Genomic DNA, 19,397 nt, shown 5'->3' on the forward strand with positions numbered 1-19,397 from the left:
CAGAAATATTCAGGAACACTCGTCGACGTGTCACAATCAGAGGATATTTCAGAGGTTTCACGATATATAAATAACGATCAACAGTAATTGCGAGAATTGTAGCCACTGAAGCAAACAGCAAAGATGGGCTGGTTGAACGACTTAACTTACAAAACAAGTCCTGATCACTTTCAATGTTTAATAAAGTCTGAATAAACTCGATGATCCATAGTGGATAAAATGTTAAACACACGAGAAGATCCGCTAATGCCAAGTTTGCTATCAAGTAAGATGTCGCTGTCTTTTCTTTACACAACAAAATTGTGTATATTATAACTGTGACATTTCCCAATACTCCAATAATCATCGCGATAAATTTGAAAACAACTGAAAAGATGAGAACACTGCTGGCAACTGGAACAGGAATTGTGTTGTTAGTCATTTTTGATTGTCGTTGAATATCAGTGAACAAGGGAGTATAGCACGTATACGTTACTTCGAGGTTTTGACTGAATATATACACCTGTGTTGAAGGACAAATGACGGAAAACTGATATGTTCTAAATTTTTGAAAAACTAAAAATTAGCATATGAATAACGGCCATAAGTACGTAAGAGAATTTTATTAACACACATATATTAAAGTATATAATGAACTGAACACAGCTGTTCTCCTGAACTATTACTTTGAATCAGATGTTCACATCGTAAAATTCATCGCAATAAAATAGCTTCAGTGATCGTTCAAACCTGGTCAAAGAGCCAGGAAGGCGCAGACAAAATGATTTGCGAATTTCGAACGAAAAGATGCATAATGAGCTACATACAGCTTATTGAGCGAGGGAGGTTTCGTAAACAATAAAACTTACAAACAATAAAACTTACAGAAGGCACAAATGATGATCGGTTATATCTTTCTTAACAAGATTACTATAATAAGTTCAGAATCGTGTGTTTGGGTTAAAAATGAAAGGTTTTAGTGGTTTAGTTTCATCGTATTACCTTTCAGTGTAAATTGTAATTTTGTATTCTTCTCTTTATATTTATAAACACTTGTAAGTTGTTGTCTTTGGGAAAGTACGATTAAATTAAAAAACGAAAATTAGGAAAACCGAACGAGCGTTGAAGCTATATTATTTCATCTTCTGCCCTTGAAGTATGAAAATTTTCGACGCTTTTCAAAGAAAATATAAAAAAACAGCTTCAGTGATCGCTCAAACCTGGTCAGAGAGCAAGAAAGAAGTGAGACGAAACAATTTGCGAATTTCGAACGAAAAAATGCAGAATGAGATACAGCTGATTCAGTGAGGGAGAGGGTCGTGAAACAAAAAAACTTACAAACAATAGAACTTACACAGAGCACAAACGATGATCGGTTATTTTTTTAGCAAGATCACTATAATAAGTTCAGAATCGTGTGTTTGGATTAGAAATGAAAGGTTTTAGTCGTTTAGTTTCATCGTATTACTTTTCAGTGTAAATTGTAATTTTGTATTCTCTCAATATTTATAAGCACTTGTAATTTCTTGTCATTGGGGAAGTACGATTAAATTAAAAAACGAAAACTGAGAGAACCCAACGAGGAGGGTTAAAACCTATCTCATCTTCATCTTACAGTTCAGCTCTCGAAGTAACAACAGTTTCGACGCTTTTCAAAAGAAATATGCGGGAAACCTTCATAAAAATGTGTCTTAAAATTATATTTAACCTACTGAATGCATATATTTAAGAACAATATAAGCAGGTGTTAATAACAGCGCTTTTTTGCATCATAACAGTAAGAAAACGGAAATAGTAAAATATACAGAAATATACAAGATCAAAGATAAAATAAATACAGTTTAAAGTTTTTCTCAAAGAGCAAAGAGTTTATGGGGTTATACCTTTAAGATAATAAACCCACTCAATGTTGTGGGAGAGACTAGCGCTAGAGGCTGAAGCAATGACTAACCGACCCATGCGGGTTGTCTTTGCGTTTCCCTGGTTACCATCGAAGGTGACGACGACATTGTGTAATTTTTTTGCCCGAATAGTCTCAGTTGGTTTGACTGTGAAGACTGGGTTATCGACATGAAACGTGAATTGTGTGGCCTGGGAGAAGACGTTCTTGAAAGGAATCGACGTACTCGAACCGGCCTTGATGGTGTACGGTCCCTGAGGTTTTGGCGGGGCGGCGTAACCGTATAACGGAAACGTGTAGTCGCCACCCATCGGTGACGTCACCAGCAAAGTGGCGCGAGAGTTGCCAAGGCAACTGGGTTCGTATGTCACCTCGACACTGACCTCAGTGCCACCACTGGATGCCGAAGCGGCTGTTATCGAACGTTCAACATGGAAGTCGGGGTTGTCAACCTTACAAAATAAACGAAGAGTGATCGAAATATTTACCATGCAGAAAGAGTAAGTCGTGCAGTTCTAAACTGCTCATGATTAACACAAAGTGGGTATTAACTAGCTCTCAAATACTTTTAGTTAAAGAAGAATCATTCACATTAATTCGTTTTGATCTAGTCTAAATGAATCACAATAACGAATCAGATTAGACCGCATAATAAAATCATTTAGTGATTCTGCAACCTTTAATTGTTTTTTAAAATAAATCAGTTCAAAAGTTTAGCGCAAAAAAGTAACGCCCGCGAAAGTCTCCTTTAAGGTCCTAACGCTACAAAACATATTGTATTTCTGTACAACATGTAAAATGGGGATATCCCAAGAAATATGATGCCAAACTATAGTACCAAACAATCTTTGAAGTCAACACACACAAACGCACACAGAATTCTAGGCGCGTACGTACGCAGAATTTGATGTAAGCCACAACAACAAAAACGTTTTAAATTAATTTTAGTTCTTTGAACAACCAGCATGCAAGTTTAATTCTTGTTTTTACTTGTCACAGAACACCGGCTGTGCGAATATAAAATATTTGTCAAATCATTTCCAATGGGTAACTGGGTAAAATTGATTCAGGGGAGGACGGTCAGCTAATACATAAAAAGAACATCTTACCTTACAGACATACTCGACGCGGGATTTACAGAAGTTGATGAAACGACATGTTTGATTCTGTGTCAAACCAAGATACGTACGGAAGTGTACCTGATTTTCAGGACCTGCGGGCGTTGCCGTCAAATTCAGGTCGTATTGATAGAATCCCAGGTCAGAGCTTGATAGCGTGAGGCGACCTGTCACCTCGCCAGATTTTAATGGCAGATAGTCGAATGTAAAAGATCCCTGTGGAGAAAAGACAGCATGAGAAGCGAAGTTCTTTGTATTTTTTAAAATGAATTTCCACGCGAAAATGTATGAAAGATAACCGTGATTTAAAATATAACCTAGGCTTATAGCGACATCTAGTCCAATTTTGAGTGGAAGAAGTGTGGAAGAAGAAAAAAAAAGTGTCAAGGGAAATGCTGCTATATAAGAAACACAAGCCATCACTTTACGTTCAATCAGACTCGATACGTGCTAAAGTATTTACTTGAAATTATTATATTCACTTGAAAGATCTAGAATAATAGACTATTGTTTTGCTTATGTGTTTATAACTTAATGTAAATTTCCATAAGTTGTCCTGTCCTTGACAATGATGGCAAGATGTCATCGAAACGTCGGTTCCGAGCGTTAGTTTTTCCATTAAACAAAAGGACAAACAAGTTTTTTCATTCTTACCTCTGACTGTGGCGGAACAGTGAAATTTGGCGGGAGGAGAATGTCTGACAAGGTTGCGGCTGTGGAGAAGCTGACTTGAGCAGTTAATGGATTATACAGACTCACAACATGAGATGCTGACTGCCTCACGGGTGTCGTTAGATCAATAGTTGATATGATGCCTGGTGGAGTAGCTTTGAATGTTACGTAATAGAAGAGATACTCTGATGTCTGCTCATTTTTGAAGATCACCTATACAATTGTGAAACATGTAATATACTTATCTGCAATAATCGCCTGAATGGGCAAAGCCAATCAGAATGTCTACATTTTAATTACTTCACGTAAAATGGTAAATAATGCACAATTTCACCGGAAGTAGTAAAAATTTATGTATTCTGATTGGGTTACTGAAAATGTCAACAAACTTGTTGATTGATCTAAAACGAAATCCCCCCTTGTTATAGGTATATCTCTAGTTTCGTTCATGGTCTTTGCATAATGATGCCCGTGCACATTGATTCATTGCGTTGATTCATGCATGCTTTATACTACCAAATACGACACAACATACCAAATCACGAACGAGAACTTGATGCTTTTATACACGATATGAAATTGATGTGAGTCACAAAAGAAACTTGCCTTGGCGCTAAACGTTCCTTCCTTGTGAGCATAGAAATCAATTTTATAATCTTTCTTCATCTGTCCAGGAACATCGATGTATTGAAGGCCTTTCAATGTCGTTGAGCCATCAAGTTTGTCAGGTTTTAGCATCTCAAAAACAACACGGAATCTATAAAAGAGATCTGATTGGATAAAACATCTCTTGCTGGATAAACAGAGTAGAGATGAGGGCAAATATACACAAGCTAAATGCATGAGAGAAAATGCAAACGATAAAATAATCAGTTAAAATGCATTATCGTATTTTAAAGTATTCATTGATTTATTTAACTGTTTAGTCGTTGATTGAAGATAAACAAGAAAACGAGCCAGGAACACTAACACAGCGTGAGCCAATTGCGTTAGTGACCAGTTATAGTATTCAAGCATTAAGTACTAGTTAAAATACGACGGGCGATCTGTATGGGTATCTAAACAACAATAGTGCATAACAATAACAGTATTTAAACACGAACAGAACAAAAGAATAACAATAACAATATTTGATCACAAACAGTAATTAACATGAACGCTGCAATTACAAAGTACAAAAGTGAAATAAGATTGCAAAATAGTGCATCCAATGTTGGTCTGAGGTTGCAATAAGGTAGATATGTAACCAAAACACGAAATATTTAGATTTTGTGTTGAAATTCTGTTTATGTGTGTATTGCTATTTATGTGTTTGAGAAGCAGGACGTTTGAAAAGGGGTCAGAAATTCAAAAATTACCTTTGAGGTTTCTTCAACCAATTGTTAACATTCAATAATTCTGTGTAGTTGGTTTTACACGGCACATCACGGCTGATATTGCTGATGGCTTTGGGCGCTTCAGAAACTCCAGTAACGTTGTACAACAAGCCATTTCCATCAGGAAGGGGAAAGAATACGGAACCCTGTTGAACAAAATACAATCTTCATGGCCGACTGTTGCTTTTGCGCAGACCTTTTGGTCTATGCACTGTAAAGTCCACAAAACCACATAAATTGAAATACGATTGTGAAGCAAATAGCTAAAGACACATTTTCTAAGATTGATTGCAAATTTGCTAAGGCGTTGCCTATGCTTACTATGGAAATATGTTTCGGATCTATCGGATCATTTTTTGCATATATACCTGGTGCCTCTTTCCTTCGCTCGTCATGACCAGCGGTCTATACGTCAACTCATAATTTTTACTTTGTAACGGTTGAACAACAATCACATCGGGACCTGACCAAAAAGCACCGTCGATTTTAGGACGTAATTGCCAGAGCAAGTTAGTGCGATTGTTTAACACAATACTTCGCATTTCACGTGTTCGAACGTGCGTTGAAAAATGAAGGACCTGTAAAAAACAGAAGATTTTTGTTGCAAACCTAGGCCAGGTTTAGACGTCCAACTTTTCATGTGCCGAACCTAATGTAGATGAGCTGAAGGCTTTGTTTGAGATCATTTGCATTCGATTCGGCAAATGAAAAGTTCCACGTCTGAAACAGGCCTAAATTCACTTATTATACTACCTTTTATTATTCTTGCAGCAAAGAAATTTAATCCTAATGTGGCTTGATTCTTAGGCCCGCTTTACACTATCAAAGTTTGTGTGATCACAGTTGCAATTTTGCGTTGTTAAATCCACAGTTTTAAAAATTTTGTACTGAATATTAGGATGAAATAACTAAGTGTTAACTATTGTTACAGTTCCCTTCAGTATTTTCAACAAATCTTTTAAAACTTAGGATTTGTTGTTTGCAAGTTCCAACTGTGATCATAAATAACTTGACAGCGTGAGCTCAGCCTTACAGTGCGAAAACCTTCAACACGCTGCAATGTATCATTATAGAAGGGAACATTGCTTTGATCGACCTTATTTTTACTGTCAGAGCGTTCTGACATGATGTAGTACTTAGTATGTATGTATTTGCAGAACTTTTCAGATTAAGCGTACCTCTTTAACCGGAGTTTGAACAACGCAGCTTCCAGTCAGCACTAATTTCAATGGGCTGTCACCTTCAATATAACAGCTCACCTATAAAGATGCAGAATATTTCAATAAATCACGGTCAAAAAATGTTAACTTTGTTGATTGTTCAAGGGTGAATTGTTTAAACCCTTTAATATGACAATGCTGCATGGTGGTTTATAACAGTCAACAGAAACGCATAACGGGATACTTAAGTACTCTGTGTAGCGCCATGTTCAGAGAGAGTGGGGTTCGGATTAGTTCCTACAGCGAGAAGTTCAAAGTACAGAGCTACCCCATGCCGACCTGGCTACAAATCATTATAAATAGAATGTTCTGGGTATTGTACTGCGGTACCCATCTCACTCTCCTAGAATGCCGTATGAGAACAACTACTATATATAGCCCTACCTCACTTCGTATATCTTGGCTAACTTTCTGAGGGGAGAATGTCAGCTGAAACGAGACTTCTGTGCCGGGTGAGGAGTAACCCTTGACTGGTTCGACTAAGAAATCCGAACTAAACTCGTTCATTTTCCATGAAAACCTCGCACCAATATCGCCAAGATTCTGCATGACCACGACACGAGTACTTTGACTTCCGATAACGACTGCACCAAATGGAACCGAGGTTGTATCCAGCTTAATGTCCACTGCCTGACACAAGCCAGAGACTAGGAACACGGTTTGACACAAACCTGCACATTCCAACATCACCTGTAGCAAAAGAAGGATGTGTCTATCAAATACACATATATTATTAGATTGAAACGACCGTTTGCACACTGCAAACATGCAAAAACTGCCTGCGAGTTCCTGCCTTAGTAATCTACAAAATTTTACAAATTTTAATATCGATAGTTCAATATTTACAATATTTTAATATATCATACAATATTTCAATCTAGAATTTTTTTTGAATCATATTAGAAGTTGCTTTAGCGGGGCAATTGAAATGAATATGACTACATCAGGGATTATCAAAGATCTTAAAAAATATGCAGGGTAACGAGTCTACCTCTTCAGTAAACTGTGGAATTCTTGTTGTTGGCGAGAACATCACGTGAACGTTGCATGAACCACCATTCGGCTCTAACGTGATATCTGATGAAGGAGAGACAGAAAGGACGGAAGACTGTTGAAGGACCGGTAAAGACGGAGTAATGACCAACGAAAATGTGATTGCCGCTGCACTGTTGTTACGCAGTTTCACAACACGTTCCGCTGACTGGCCAACACGAAGGGCGCCAAAGTTGACTTTACGATCATCCGGGTTGCAGACATCCACCTGATGGTAAAATTTGTGACATAATTTTGTAATTTTATAAACATAATTTTGTAACAAAATGTACTTCAATTCTTCAAACATTAAGTTAATTTTTTTTCACACATTGTTCTGAACAACTATCTGTACTAAATATTTAACAATTAAATTCTGATGCCAAAAGATTACCAGCCATTTTTGTTATTACTTTGAATATATCCAATTGAAAATTGTTAAAATAAGCAAGATTACCTTAATTTCTGTCCCTAGTCCAAGTACATCAACCGACATCAAAGACAGGCCGTTGATTTCAAAGGGGATTACTTCATGATAGCGTTTACATTCTCTGGGATAGAACAAGATGTTGACATCGGTACTTTCCCCAGATGGTAATACTGATGGCTGTGACTGCACTTCAAGGAAAGCCGTATTCTCGTACTTGCATTGAACACTAAAATGATACAGTTATAATCAGTGTTTACCAGTATACTTGAAAATCAGATGATTTAGAAAAAAAAGGTGGAGATTGCTTTGCTCCGGAGATGCATTCATTTCCCTAAACCTGAGTACCTTAAATAAAATAATAATTACTTGATGTCTTTGTTGTCTTCATTGGTAAGGACCAAAGTGGTCTTCTGTGGTGCAATACCAGCACGGTAGAGAAAACATGGGCCAAAGTCGAAACGGTTGAAAGAGAATTTTAGAGATGGACGAATGCCGCTGCCAGTGATCTCAATGTTGTAAGTTGGTCCATTTGTTATCTACAGGCAAGAAAAACAATGTTTTTGACGATGTAGAATACAACAAAACAACCATACGACACCATAACACAGCACACCACACCATAACATGCAATGCCATGCGCGCCATGAACACAGAAGACCCTGGGAACGAAGTTGAGCCATGCCATGCGATATCATGCCATACCTTACCATGCAATGCCATGCCACATAAAATACCATATACTATATCATATACAATACCACATTCTATACTGTATAGGATATAACATATGTATACATTATACCTTACTTGACATACACTGGAAATCTCACCTTCAATATAAGTGTACACTCTTTTAAAGTATACTTTCCAGGTGGACAAAATGTAAGCATGCATCTCTTGCGCGAGTTACACGGAACAGAGCCTTTTTGTGGACCGATAGAAACCACGGGCTTGTTATTTTTATGCTTCAACTTGCTTTTGTTGTCTAAGATCCAAGTGAAATCAAAGTTGAATTTCCCAGAATTAATAACGAACAGTTGACGTAGTGCTCTCTCGTTAATTTCGATCTAAAAACAGAAAAAAATAGATAGATGCGACAAATAAATGCGACAAATAGAAACATAAGAAATACTGTTAAAATAAGGTGTTGAAATCAGTCAAAATGGCCATAACATGTCACTTTTGAGACATTCATACAAAAAAATCAATGTTGTTTTTCCTAGAATTGTAATTGAGGTTTCACAAGGCAACTTTATACGATTCATTTGTGAATGTAACCTTTCTCAAATCAAAATGAATCTCCCCGAAGCCTTTAAATCCTTTGCAGACGGTTAAAATTAGGGTATAATCTAGCAATTCAGCCACTCCCTATTATACACACCTCACCAAACTGTATTCTGTTGGAACCTGATGAAGTTAATTCTATTTTTTCTCCAGCGGAATCTTCGCAAATCAAACAAGCATTCACGGCGAATCCTTCGGCTTTAACGTTCAGCGTCAACGGCACCGTCTTCTTCTTTACCTTACACACAACGTTGAAGTTAATCTCTTTCTGAGCTGCAGGCGTGAAACGCAGTGCTAATGGAAGTCTGTGGTAAGAGAAAGAAAGAGTTAGTCCTTAAACGTAGATTTTTGACAGGGTGACTGCAATGGCGGAACTAGAACGATAATTTGCGGGGGGGAGGGTGAATATTCATATATCCAGTTCTGCCCGACGGATTTCTATTTTAAAAGCTATTGCACTTACAAAAGAAATCCGTCAGGCAGAACTGTATGTATGAATATTATTCATACCTCCCCCAACTATCGATTTAGTTACGCCACTGGGTGACTGAGGTATTGCATAGACAATTAAAGATTCATCGTGGGAGATTTGCACCAATTAATATAAGACCCGTTTCAGACGACGAACTTTTCATGTGCCGAACCTAATGTTATTAAGCTTTCTAAGCTAAGGTGATTTGCATTCGATTCGGCCCACGAAAAGTTGGTCTGAAATAGGCCTATAAGGCACCGTCGTTTTTTAGGGTGAAGGGGACGGTGCATATTGTTGGTAGAAGCAGGAGAAATGAGCAATAAAACAATATTTTCATTCATTGGAGATGATATACCTGGATTTTGCAGGAATGGAGCCAGACATGGGTTCGACAAACAATCGAGCCGCATGGGCGTCTGCGTGGCAGGAATCTTCATCAAACGAGAAATTAAACGCCTTTTCTTCCTCGTTCACCAGATACACAGTTTGCTCTGCTGGGAAACCTAAATGTGTTCGGTAAAATTAAGAAAGAAATTAAAATTCAAAACTTCTCAATAAGACCAAAGAACTCTAAGACAACTGGAATAGAATTGTAAGTTTAGTAAAACGTTTAAGTTTTCCGAGTTTCGAGATGATCTAAACGCGGTGGTGCATTATAAAACAAAAACTATTGAAATACAATCCAATTACATTGAATTACATTATTATTTAATTAAAGTACACTAAACGGTAAAGAAAAAGGTAACTTATAATTCCCCTCTTTTTGGCTGAATCGCAGCTGGTTTTTTGCAAATGGTGCAAATGAGCTTGAAAAAAGAATTATGATAATCACAATAGAAATATGATAATCACAATCTTACCGACGAGTATTTCACGGAAATTAAAGTGTGATCTATCCAGCGATACATTGGGTTCAGTGGTATGTCCAACCAATAGGAATGGAAGCGAAATGTTATGTTCCTGAATGAAGAACCGCCAGAACGATTCGGTTAATTCGAGGTTGTTTGAGATATACTCGAACTTCATCTGAATCTTCTTGCCGCTTTCAATGAGTCCTTCTTTCGGTGTACACGTGAGGTTTGCTTGACCACCGCGGCCATCAGAGGGATCCTCTCGCGTCCACACGAAGTTTAGATCCATATCGGTTGGATTAACGATGAAAAATTCTCTGTGAAAACAACAAACACAATCATTTCCGATATGAGGCTGTGGATGAAAAGCGTGGCCGCATCTTCGGACAATTTCTTATGAAACAGGTACATTAGTGAATAGAATAATAAATAAGATATAGTTTCAGAACTAATTCTCTTGACGAGACCCTTAAGACGAAACATTTGTCACGTACTAACGTGACAAATGCTTCGTCTCAAGGGTCTCGTCAAGAGAATTAGTTCTGAAACTATATATTATTTCTGAAAAAGGCCGCAGGTCGAAACGTCAAGGCGTTTTCGGTTATATTTTAGACCCTGACCACAAGTATCCGGCGAAAACGCTCTCCAGAGTGGAAACTTTTGAAAACGCAACGAACCCGGATACGTTTGGACCCTTGTAAGTTCTTTTTTAGTCAATGAAAAGATTTTAGGTAAAACATTGAAAATAAAGCTCAGGTTTGACTGAAAATACCGTCATGGGAAAGTTTCATGGAAGATTGAGATCTCCCACTCAATGAGTTTGAGTGTGAGTGAGCTTTTAGAATACAGGCGTCAAGTGGCGAAGAGCAAAATTTTAACACTTCATGTAAAATGCTATATATTGTATTTTTTGTCAAAATTTATTAATTCTGATTGGCTTACTGAAAATGTAAACAAACTCGCAAACTAAAACGAAATTCCCCCTTGTTGTTCCTGATATGTATAACCTGGTGCACAGGTGATACACCCTACCTTGTCACTTTTACTTTGACACCACATGATTGGAATTCGATGACCTTCGTGTTGGGATTAAGCATAGTACCAGGGGGTGCCCCCCAGGGACCAGGTAATTCGGGATTCCGTCGCCCACCAGTGATGTAATCAGATTCTTCAAGCTCGAAATGACAATATGGGAGTAGACTTCGCCCTTTCAACTTGACCTCAGGAACTTCGGAGTCTGGATGGAGATTGGGAATTCTGAAAAAATAGATAGTAAATAACATGACTACGAAAAAAAGCCTAGAAAGGCTTCCTGTTATGGTACCGGGTCGGATTTTACGAAGGCCGGATAGCGCTATGCACCGAATAGTAAATTTTTCAATCGCTCTGAAATTTCTCGTGTTTTGGTAACATTTTGAATTGAATCTTCCCGTTCTTAAAATATTGTTTCTTGTTATTCTTGTTGGCTCGATATCTTCAATTTTATTACTTTTCATGCATTTTTGTACTGGTTGATAAGATCATACATCGTACAACAGGTTCCTAATGGAAATATTAAACTTTTTCTACGGTCATCCCAGGTTGGAACCTGAACTTAGAACACGAACCAGTTCCTACAAGGAATCTTCCTTTGAAATACTCACGTAAATTTGAGAAGTCCTTGGTACTCCGTGATATCGCAAGGTGCAAATCTGACGGTGATAGGAACAGACTCGCCGGGAGGGATACGACCGTGACTTGGCTCTACCGTGAATGGCAAACTATCCGACAAAAGACAGCTGCTTATGCTTCCAGTTTCGAACACCACCTCCATAGCCGTTGTTGGTCGAGAACAAGGGAATGTCGCATCCTAGTATTACAAAAATATGTGTGAAGCTAAAAGTTCATCGTCGGCTAGAACAAACTGAGCGCTAAAATATTGTATTGACAGTTTCCACTAATGCTAAAATTACCTATTATTGAACAAAGCCTACCTGGACAAGACCCGACGATTGACTGCTTGTTCTGACGGGAGGATGGTGTTCATTCAGCGATGACTGACTTGCATCTTCAATCCCTTCCAATGCATAATCAAGACCGACTGGGGATGTATTGGAAAGGTCGAAGCTAAATCAGAAACAAACACAGTACGTAACAATACGTGAGTGTTTTCTAGCACTATCAGACAGTTCATTTTCCTGTTCAACCTAGTTAATATTTGTATGGATTGCCGCAGTAGTTGTTTATCTAGAATAAGGCCGTTTTTGTCTATTTCACTCTTGGCGAATAGATCACTTGCACAATAGACCAACTTCTGATTCAGGCTGAAAAAAGAATTTCCGAACTTAGTAAAATTGCCAAGTTTGGCTGCGAAATATTGTAAAGTATCGAAGATATAGCCATGCGAAGTTGCAAGAAGCTAAGTAATTTAGTTACACACTTCTGCACGTACTACAAGTATACAAAATTGCCTACTTCCCATGGCTATATTTACCGTACTACAGCAGTACTTGCGAATTATAAAAATTTCGGTATGATCTTTTTAGCTGTGGTATGCTCTTTTTAGCTTTTTCGTAAGTTGGTCTATTATGCAAGTGAATTAGGTATACTTTGAACATATTAATACCCTCCAAATCATACCTGTAAATTCGTGTTTGAAACATGAGCGTATCCTTAAAATGAACCAAGTTCACGGGGCATTCACAGGTGGCGTAATCGACTTTAGCGCTTACTCCGAGTGATAAGATCCTGGGTTGATCTGGATCGATAACCGTATGAGCTGGCTCTGTTTCCGTTTCGTATATTTTCCTCTTCGTGGCTCTTTCTTTGCCAACTTCAGACGTCGCTTTCTGGCCTCCTGAAGACAGCACTTCCTCGCGCGTTGTCGTACGACCGTTTACGTCAATCCACTTCACCGTTCGCATTCGGTCGTCCCAGTCCACAGCCTTAAAACGGTAAAATCATGTAATCATATTTGTGATGTAACTTCAAAGTTGTGACATGTTCCCTTCTGCGATTCTTAACCTTAATATTACGGCGCTTTCCTTTATACGGTAAAAACGGCCAGACCGGTTCGGTTGAATTTCAGTAGTATTTTGGGGTGATTCAAGAAATCTGCATTCAAATTTATCTTCATTTTTACATCTGCCTAACTCTTCCACTAGTCTGAATTGATGCAAAACTGATGCCACAGAAACAACAAATAACTAAGGTCTGATTGTTTGAAAAGATAGTTCACGTTTAATAACAGAATAGGCCAAACGCAGAACCGTAGGGTTTATAACAGATTTATAGAGGGTAACAGAGTTGTCATGCACAACTCCCGTCTTAAAATCTAGATGGTAATATCTCGAAAACGAAGACAAATACAGGAAAACTGGCGTATCGTAACAAAAAACAACAACATCTTACTTTCTTGCTGTCCTCTGCCAGCTTTATCTTGCTAACTTTACAGTTGACGGGAACATTATCTAATGTGATTGGCTTGTCGGAGGTGAATGAAACGGAGATGTCTTTGGCACAGTTCGCGAGAAGGTGTCCAATGCAAGGTGTAAATGTAAGACCTTCCGCGGGGGACCAGCTAAATCGCACTGCATCGTGTTCCAAATGGTTGGTCAGTGTAAATGAAACTTTCTTCGCAACACTGATAGAACAGTCACCAAAGAAGACTTGGTTTCCATCTGAAAAAACAATGGAATTAAGATTAAGATGAAGATGCAATTTTTTAAATCTGTAATTGTAAAGGCAATGAAAAAAGCCTGCGTTACGGAGGCTACAATTAGGCAGAAATATATTGTTTGAGTGTTATATTACTAGTAAATAATAATTTTTTGATCGGTTTTGAGGCATTTTTTATCAACCAAACAAGTGAATAACGTCTTTTCCGGAATCGATACCTAAAGTTGAGCGAATAAAAGGAAATACAATTCCAAAGGATACAAAAATGAAAACAAAATTGACATTACAATGTTAAGAAGATTTGAGTAATAAGTTCACAACATTATTTTCTTAGTTATAACTTCGGAGGGAAGAAATTAAGAAATTCATCTATTTGGCATTTTCGAGGCCTATGGTTATTTGCGTTTGATATGAGAATAAACAACAACAAAGCTGTCCTAAACCTCTGTATGGTCCTTGTTCTGGGGCCGATTGTTTAGCTTAAACGGCGAATAAGTTCAAAATGGAAAACAAAAAGATCTCTTTATTGGACAAATGAGCTGAAATATTTCGATGTAAATAGCTTAATTCTCAATCAAAGTACATATTTAATCCATAAAATGCAGGTTCAGTCATTCACAAGATGTATGAGAGTATTTTTAACTTTGGCTTATCCACCGTTTGAGCTGAACGCCTTTCGAACAACCGGCCCCTGATTATTTCATAATATCTCATGCTTACCACTTCGCTCTGCGGCGCTGTCGATGGTATCTTTCGTACCGTTTATAATATTATCAATAGTGACATCTTCCTTGTAACCTTCACCCATCAACTGCAGAGCATTCTCCTCATACGGATTATCGCGCACAGAAAATCTGATTTCCCCGATGACCTTGTCAGTTAGGGTTGGTTTACACTGGACTGCGAACTCTATAGACTTCGTGGTCGGAAGTCGGAATAATATGTCATTTGGAGTGATCTGTTTTGGTAGGATATCGTCTTTCGGTACTTCGTCGTCCTGCGAGAGACTGGTACGTGTTATGGAGAACGACTTTTCGGGGTCCGTTAGCGTCATCTTGACATCAGCATCTAAATTTCCATCGTTCGTAAGGACCAAGGGTAGCACTTGCGCTCTACCCAACAGGAGCGGTTTGAACAGCATAATCAGGTTGCCTGATTTGTTGCGGGTTGCAGGTCGTTGTATGCTGACTCTAGGCAAATTTCCATCGCCTTGAATATCAAACGTGAGGCTACGGTACCGTGACACCACCCCCGTCATTCCGTCAACCGCAGCTTCAAATATTGCGGAGTAAACTTGCATGGCGGGGGGTGTGAACGTTACGGTGACGTACAGACTGCCATATCTTCCAATACACGCTCGGCTTGGACTAACTTCGTAGACATCGTGCCATTTTGCGGATGCTTTGCTTGACGTGGGTTTCACTGTGATCATAATATCGCAGGATATCTGAACATGGAAAGCAAATGGGATGAGAATGTTAAATATAATTTAAACACTATTACGCTATGCGATCTAACATAAACCAACATAATAGTACAATATTGAACATCGTTGTACATCATTGTACATTAATACACACATCACTTGCATATCACTGTACATCCCTACTTATCATTGCACATGAGTGTATATCAATACATATCAATAAATATCATTGCATATAACTGCATGTATATTATTGGGTATCTTGCCCATCTCTGCACATTCCCGCATATTGCTGAATACCCTTGCACATATCTGTCAATCATATCATATCACTGTACATCACTATTTATCACTGTAAATCACTATTTATCACTGTACATCACTATTTATCACTGTACATCACTATTTTATTACTGTACATCACTATTTATCACTGTACATCACTATTTATCACTGTACATCACTATTTATCACTGTTCATCACTATTTACCACTGTACATCACTATTTATCACTGTACATCACTGGACTAGACTGGACATCACTGCACATTACTGGGCATTATTTGATCACTGGCAATAATTCATATTACTAAACTATACTGAACACCTACTAAAAATTCTTGAGGTGCCTCACCTTGTTTGGATTGGTGATCTTAAACCTCGCAGAACTTTTCCTTCCAACGATTGAATTAAAGAACATAAACTTATTCTCTTGTTCACCGTACACGCCGGTACCGCTGCCTAATTCAGCAGATTGGAACTGAAAACGACTGAGACTCTGCACAATACGATGCTCTTCAAATACTGATCCAATATATTCTGGACTGATCACACTGATGCCTGGGATGGCCGCTTCGCCAATCAGTTTGTAGGGAATACCATGAGGATTATCAGATGGTTGTCTGTCTGTGATTTCGATAGCTAAAAGCTGGAAGATGGGAGATCATTATTATTAGATATACAATTTTGACACAATCGTGTAATAGAGTGCATGGGCAGAAAAATACTTCTTCACAATATCCGGGGTTCTCTCCCATCATGTCGATGGTAACTTGCATTGACGCAGCCGGGCTGATAACACCAACGGCAGGGTACAGTGTAAACATTCCAATCTGTTGGCGGATATTCGGCGCACCGCCACCAAAATATTCACTTCTATAAAACAGAAGACGCCTCACTCGTAAAAATGCAAAGAGATATCTAGTTCGACCAGGAATGAGGTGAACAAAATTGTTACAAATCACAGTGGTGTGTCCCAAAGGGTGGCACTTTCTGAATCTTTGCCATTTTCAAACGGTTGGTAAATCCATAAACTGTCTGATATTGCCCTTGCCAGCTAGAGGCGTAACTGGAACAATAATTGGGGGGAGGTGTTTATTTAAATAATTATTCAATTCTGCCTGACCGATTTCTATTGTAAGCTATGGCATAAAAGAAATCGTCTGGCTAAACTGAACAGATTACTAATCTCCCCCCACTCACAATTATCTTTCTAGTTACGCCAATGTTAGAAGCGCATCTAGATGCAACAAGGTGTAATACTTAAATCAGTTTGAAACTGACCAATCGAAGTTGCTCATGAGATTATCGAACGTAATGTCCTTGGATTTGCTTAAAAAACGAACCAATATTTGGAGGATAATTGAACTTTATAATCTTTCGTCGATTTGGGAGCTTTCTTGTCAGAGAACAAATACGGTCAGGGTGTATAATCGCAATAAGATTTCAAGGCAAGTTTCCATATTATTCAAACGGATCAAAACGACGTAAAACGCTTTGAATTAGATGGCACTGATTTCAAGATTATGAATGCAGATTAGGATTAAATTTGGGATTAAAATAAATTTAGGATTTGTTTAAATTAAGTGACAAACCCAATAGAACTTACCCTTTGACCGAATCAGCTCGTCTGGGTTTCGCTCCAGCGCCAAGGCTTATAGAACCTTGATGTTGTTGAGTTGGCTGCTGGGAACGATTCGACCCAGACCCCTCTCGTTTCAAATTGGGTCCAACCTGTTTCTGCCGTCCTAAGGCGTTGATCATCTTCATAATCGTGTATCGGAAATCAAACTCTCCTTTATTCTCGATCGTGAACGTTCGCGTCTTCTTCGTGTTTATGAGAGCTGCTCCGAAGTTGATATCGCTGATTGGGTAGATTGTGTACTTACTGTACACTGACCGAACACTGATCTTAACTGGAATACTGGCAATCACTTCACCAGCGCTTCCGATGTGTGGCTCGATTATCTGGGAAAATACGTAACGGAATAAATATGAAAAATAAAAATGACAGATTCTTTACTACCACTTCGCGGACGTTTAAAGAAAATCTCGGGCAATTAGAGATGAAACCTTCTGTTTTGAATTTTGATATTATGTCTATACATATGCACTTTTGGTAATTCGTATAATTTTAAAATTTACATGAAACAAAATCAAGATAAAAAAGTAAAACTTGAAAGAATAACCAAATGTTTCACGATATAGATTGAATGCATAGAACATTGATTTGAGTTGTAAAGTGTGCCAAGAGATACATTTGGGAATATTCTTACACCATCAAACGTCTTCGCATCAAATGTACAACAGATAGACAAAAAAATGGTGATACGAGGGCTTACAGCGTTCGCCAATTTAAGGTCAGCTTTTGATCGACAGGCCTTTACCATAACCCACCATTAATCCCCGATAAAAGAAATCTCGGTGGTCTGTTCTCAGAGGTGATTTGCGCTTACTGTAACCGCGCTTGCATGTAAGAAGCGACAAATTCACTTTCCTCACCTGACACTTCAACATGGTCTCGTCTTTGAATGAGACTTCGGAACGTGATCTAAAAATAACCGCAACTTGTGTAGGTCTTTCCGTAGGAACCAGAACGCCTTTCTGAGGTACGATTGTGAGTAATTCATTGACATTCGCGTTTCTCGTCGTATCGAATACAAAATTGTAACTGATCTCATAACGTCCTTTGTTCTTTAATGACATGGACTGCTTGGATTCGTCGAATACTTTCAAAACTCCAAAATCAAGACCGCCATCAGCTCCTGTGATAGAAAACATGAAATAAAGTCTAATTTAACGGATAACATTTATCTAAACCCCAGCAATATGGCTTATACGAATAGTATTTAAGGCGTACAGCATTCATTCGAAAATTTTAACTATTTGGTTATGTTCATCTTTTGGTTACCAACTGCAATCAGGGGGGTACAGGATCCAAGCTTATCTGGTACGGAGGGTGCAGACAGCTCCAGGAAGCATAGAGGTGTAGGCACGACAGGGAAAGTGGGCACCTGACTTGGGAAAATCTAATCTTCAAAAATGAGTGGGCCCGGTCATACCCATGTTTTTGTCAACCTTCTCGATTTAGAGTTTAGTAAGCAAGGATAACTTTATACGATTTATGGGTTAGTACGTAGGGATAAATTTATAAAAGCAATTAAAATAGGTCCACTGAGTAATGAACTAGTTCAATGAGTAGTGAACTGTACCTTTTGGAAAACTAATGTCCAAAGCGACGTCATAAGCTTCTCCAATGACCTGAATATTCTCAGCTTGAACTAAACCCATTATCTGTTCAACGTCTGATACCTACATGTAAGTGTACACATTTTAGCAACATACTAAAAAGAGACTTTTCTAGCCTAGAGAATAAAATTAGAACAACGCCAGGCGAAGCACCAATTCTAAAGACGTCCGTGATTCTTACCTCCAACCTGATCACCTTCTTGACAGTGACTGGCCGGGCGGCTCTGAAATGCACTTGAAGACCATACTCTGATCTCGGTTCAATTACGCCATGATCTGTTATAACAGAGAAGTCATCACCAAGATTTTCTAAACCATTCAACCGCCACTGTACTGGAAGTAATGTACTGTTACGAAGAAACACAGTCTTCGTGTCTTTCCTGTCGAATAAAAAGAGAAACACGTTGAGTTCCCGGCCTTCAAATACACGTAATTTAATGAGGATTCTTTC

At 38.4% G+C, this 19,397-nt stretch overlaps 1 protein-coding gene across 2 annotated transcripts in view; it reads right to left on the bottom strand.

Annotated features, from left to right (window-relative positions):
- Positions 1-1,833: 1,833 nt before the first annotated feature.
- LOC114516613 (hydrocephalus-inducing protein-like) overlaps positions 1,834-19,397 on the bottom strand; it is a 44,922-nt gene continuing 27,358 nt past the window's right edge. For both annotated transcript variants that reach the window (XM_028536142.1, XM_028536141.1), the window contains exons 53-79: positions 19,128-19,326; positions 18,910-19,009; positions 18,200-18,462; positions 17,307-17,665; positions 16,426-16,573; positions 16,053-16,346; positions 14,712-15,438; positions 13,725-13,993; positions 12,954-13,258; positions 12,308-12,440; positions 11,978-12,183; positions 11,367-11,591; positions 10,344-10,651; positions 9,839-9,986; positions 9,109-9,316; positions 8,558-8,794; positions 8,094-8,263; positions 7,755-7,953; positions 7,257-7,526; positions 6,650-6,955; positions 6,224-6,304; positions 5,414-5,623; positions 5,028-5,191; positions 4,276-4,426; positions 3,652-3,882; positions 2,989-3,213; positions 1,834-2,331 (exon numbers count right to left, since the gene is read on the bottom strand). In XM_028536142.1, the coding sequence (XP_028391943.1) occupies positions 1,849-2,331; positions 2,989-3,213; positions 3,652-3,882; positions 4,276-4,426; positions 5,028-5,191; positions 5,414-5,623; positions 6,224-6,304; positions 6,650-6,955; positions 7,257-7,526; positions 7,755-7,953; positions 8,094-8,263; positions 8,558-8,794; positions 9,109-9,316; positions 9,839-9,986; positions 10,344-10,651; positions 11,367-11,591; positions 11,978-12,183; positions 12,308-12,440; positions 12,954-13,258; positions 13,725-13,993; positions 14,712-15,438; positions 16,053-16,346; positions 16,426-16,573; positions 17,307-17,665; positions 18,200-18,462; positions 18,910-19,009; positions 19,128-19,326 (6,619 nt within the window). In that variant the 3' untranslated portion in view covers positions 1,834-1,848. The remainder of the gene's footprint in view (positions 2,332-2,988; positions 3,214-3,651; positions 3,883-4,275; positions 4,427-5,027; positions 5,192-5,413; positions 5,624-6,223; positions 6,305-6,649; positions 6,956-7,256; positions 7,527-7,754; positions 7,954-8,093; positions 8,264-8,557; positions 8,795-9,108; positions 9,317-9,838; positions 9,987-10,343; positions 10,652-11,366; positions 11,592-11,977; positions 12,184-12,307; positions 12,441-12,953; positions 13,259-13,724; positions 13,994-14,711; positions 15,439-16,052; positions 16,347-16,425; positions 16,574-17,306; positions 17,666-18,199; positions 18,463-18,909; positions 19,010-19,127; positions 19,327-19,397) is intronic.

Source organism: Dendronephthya gigantea, unplaced genomic scaffold (genome assembly GCF_004324835.1).
Source record: "Dendronephthya gigantea isolate DGI-Jeju-01 unplaced genomic scaffold, DenGig_1.0 000006F, whole genome shotgun sequence".
Taxonomy (NCBI): Eukaryota; Metazoa; Cnidaria; class Anthozoa; order Malacalcyonacea; family Nephtheidae; genus Dendronephthya; species Dendronephthya gigantea.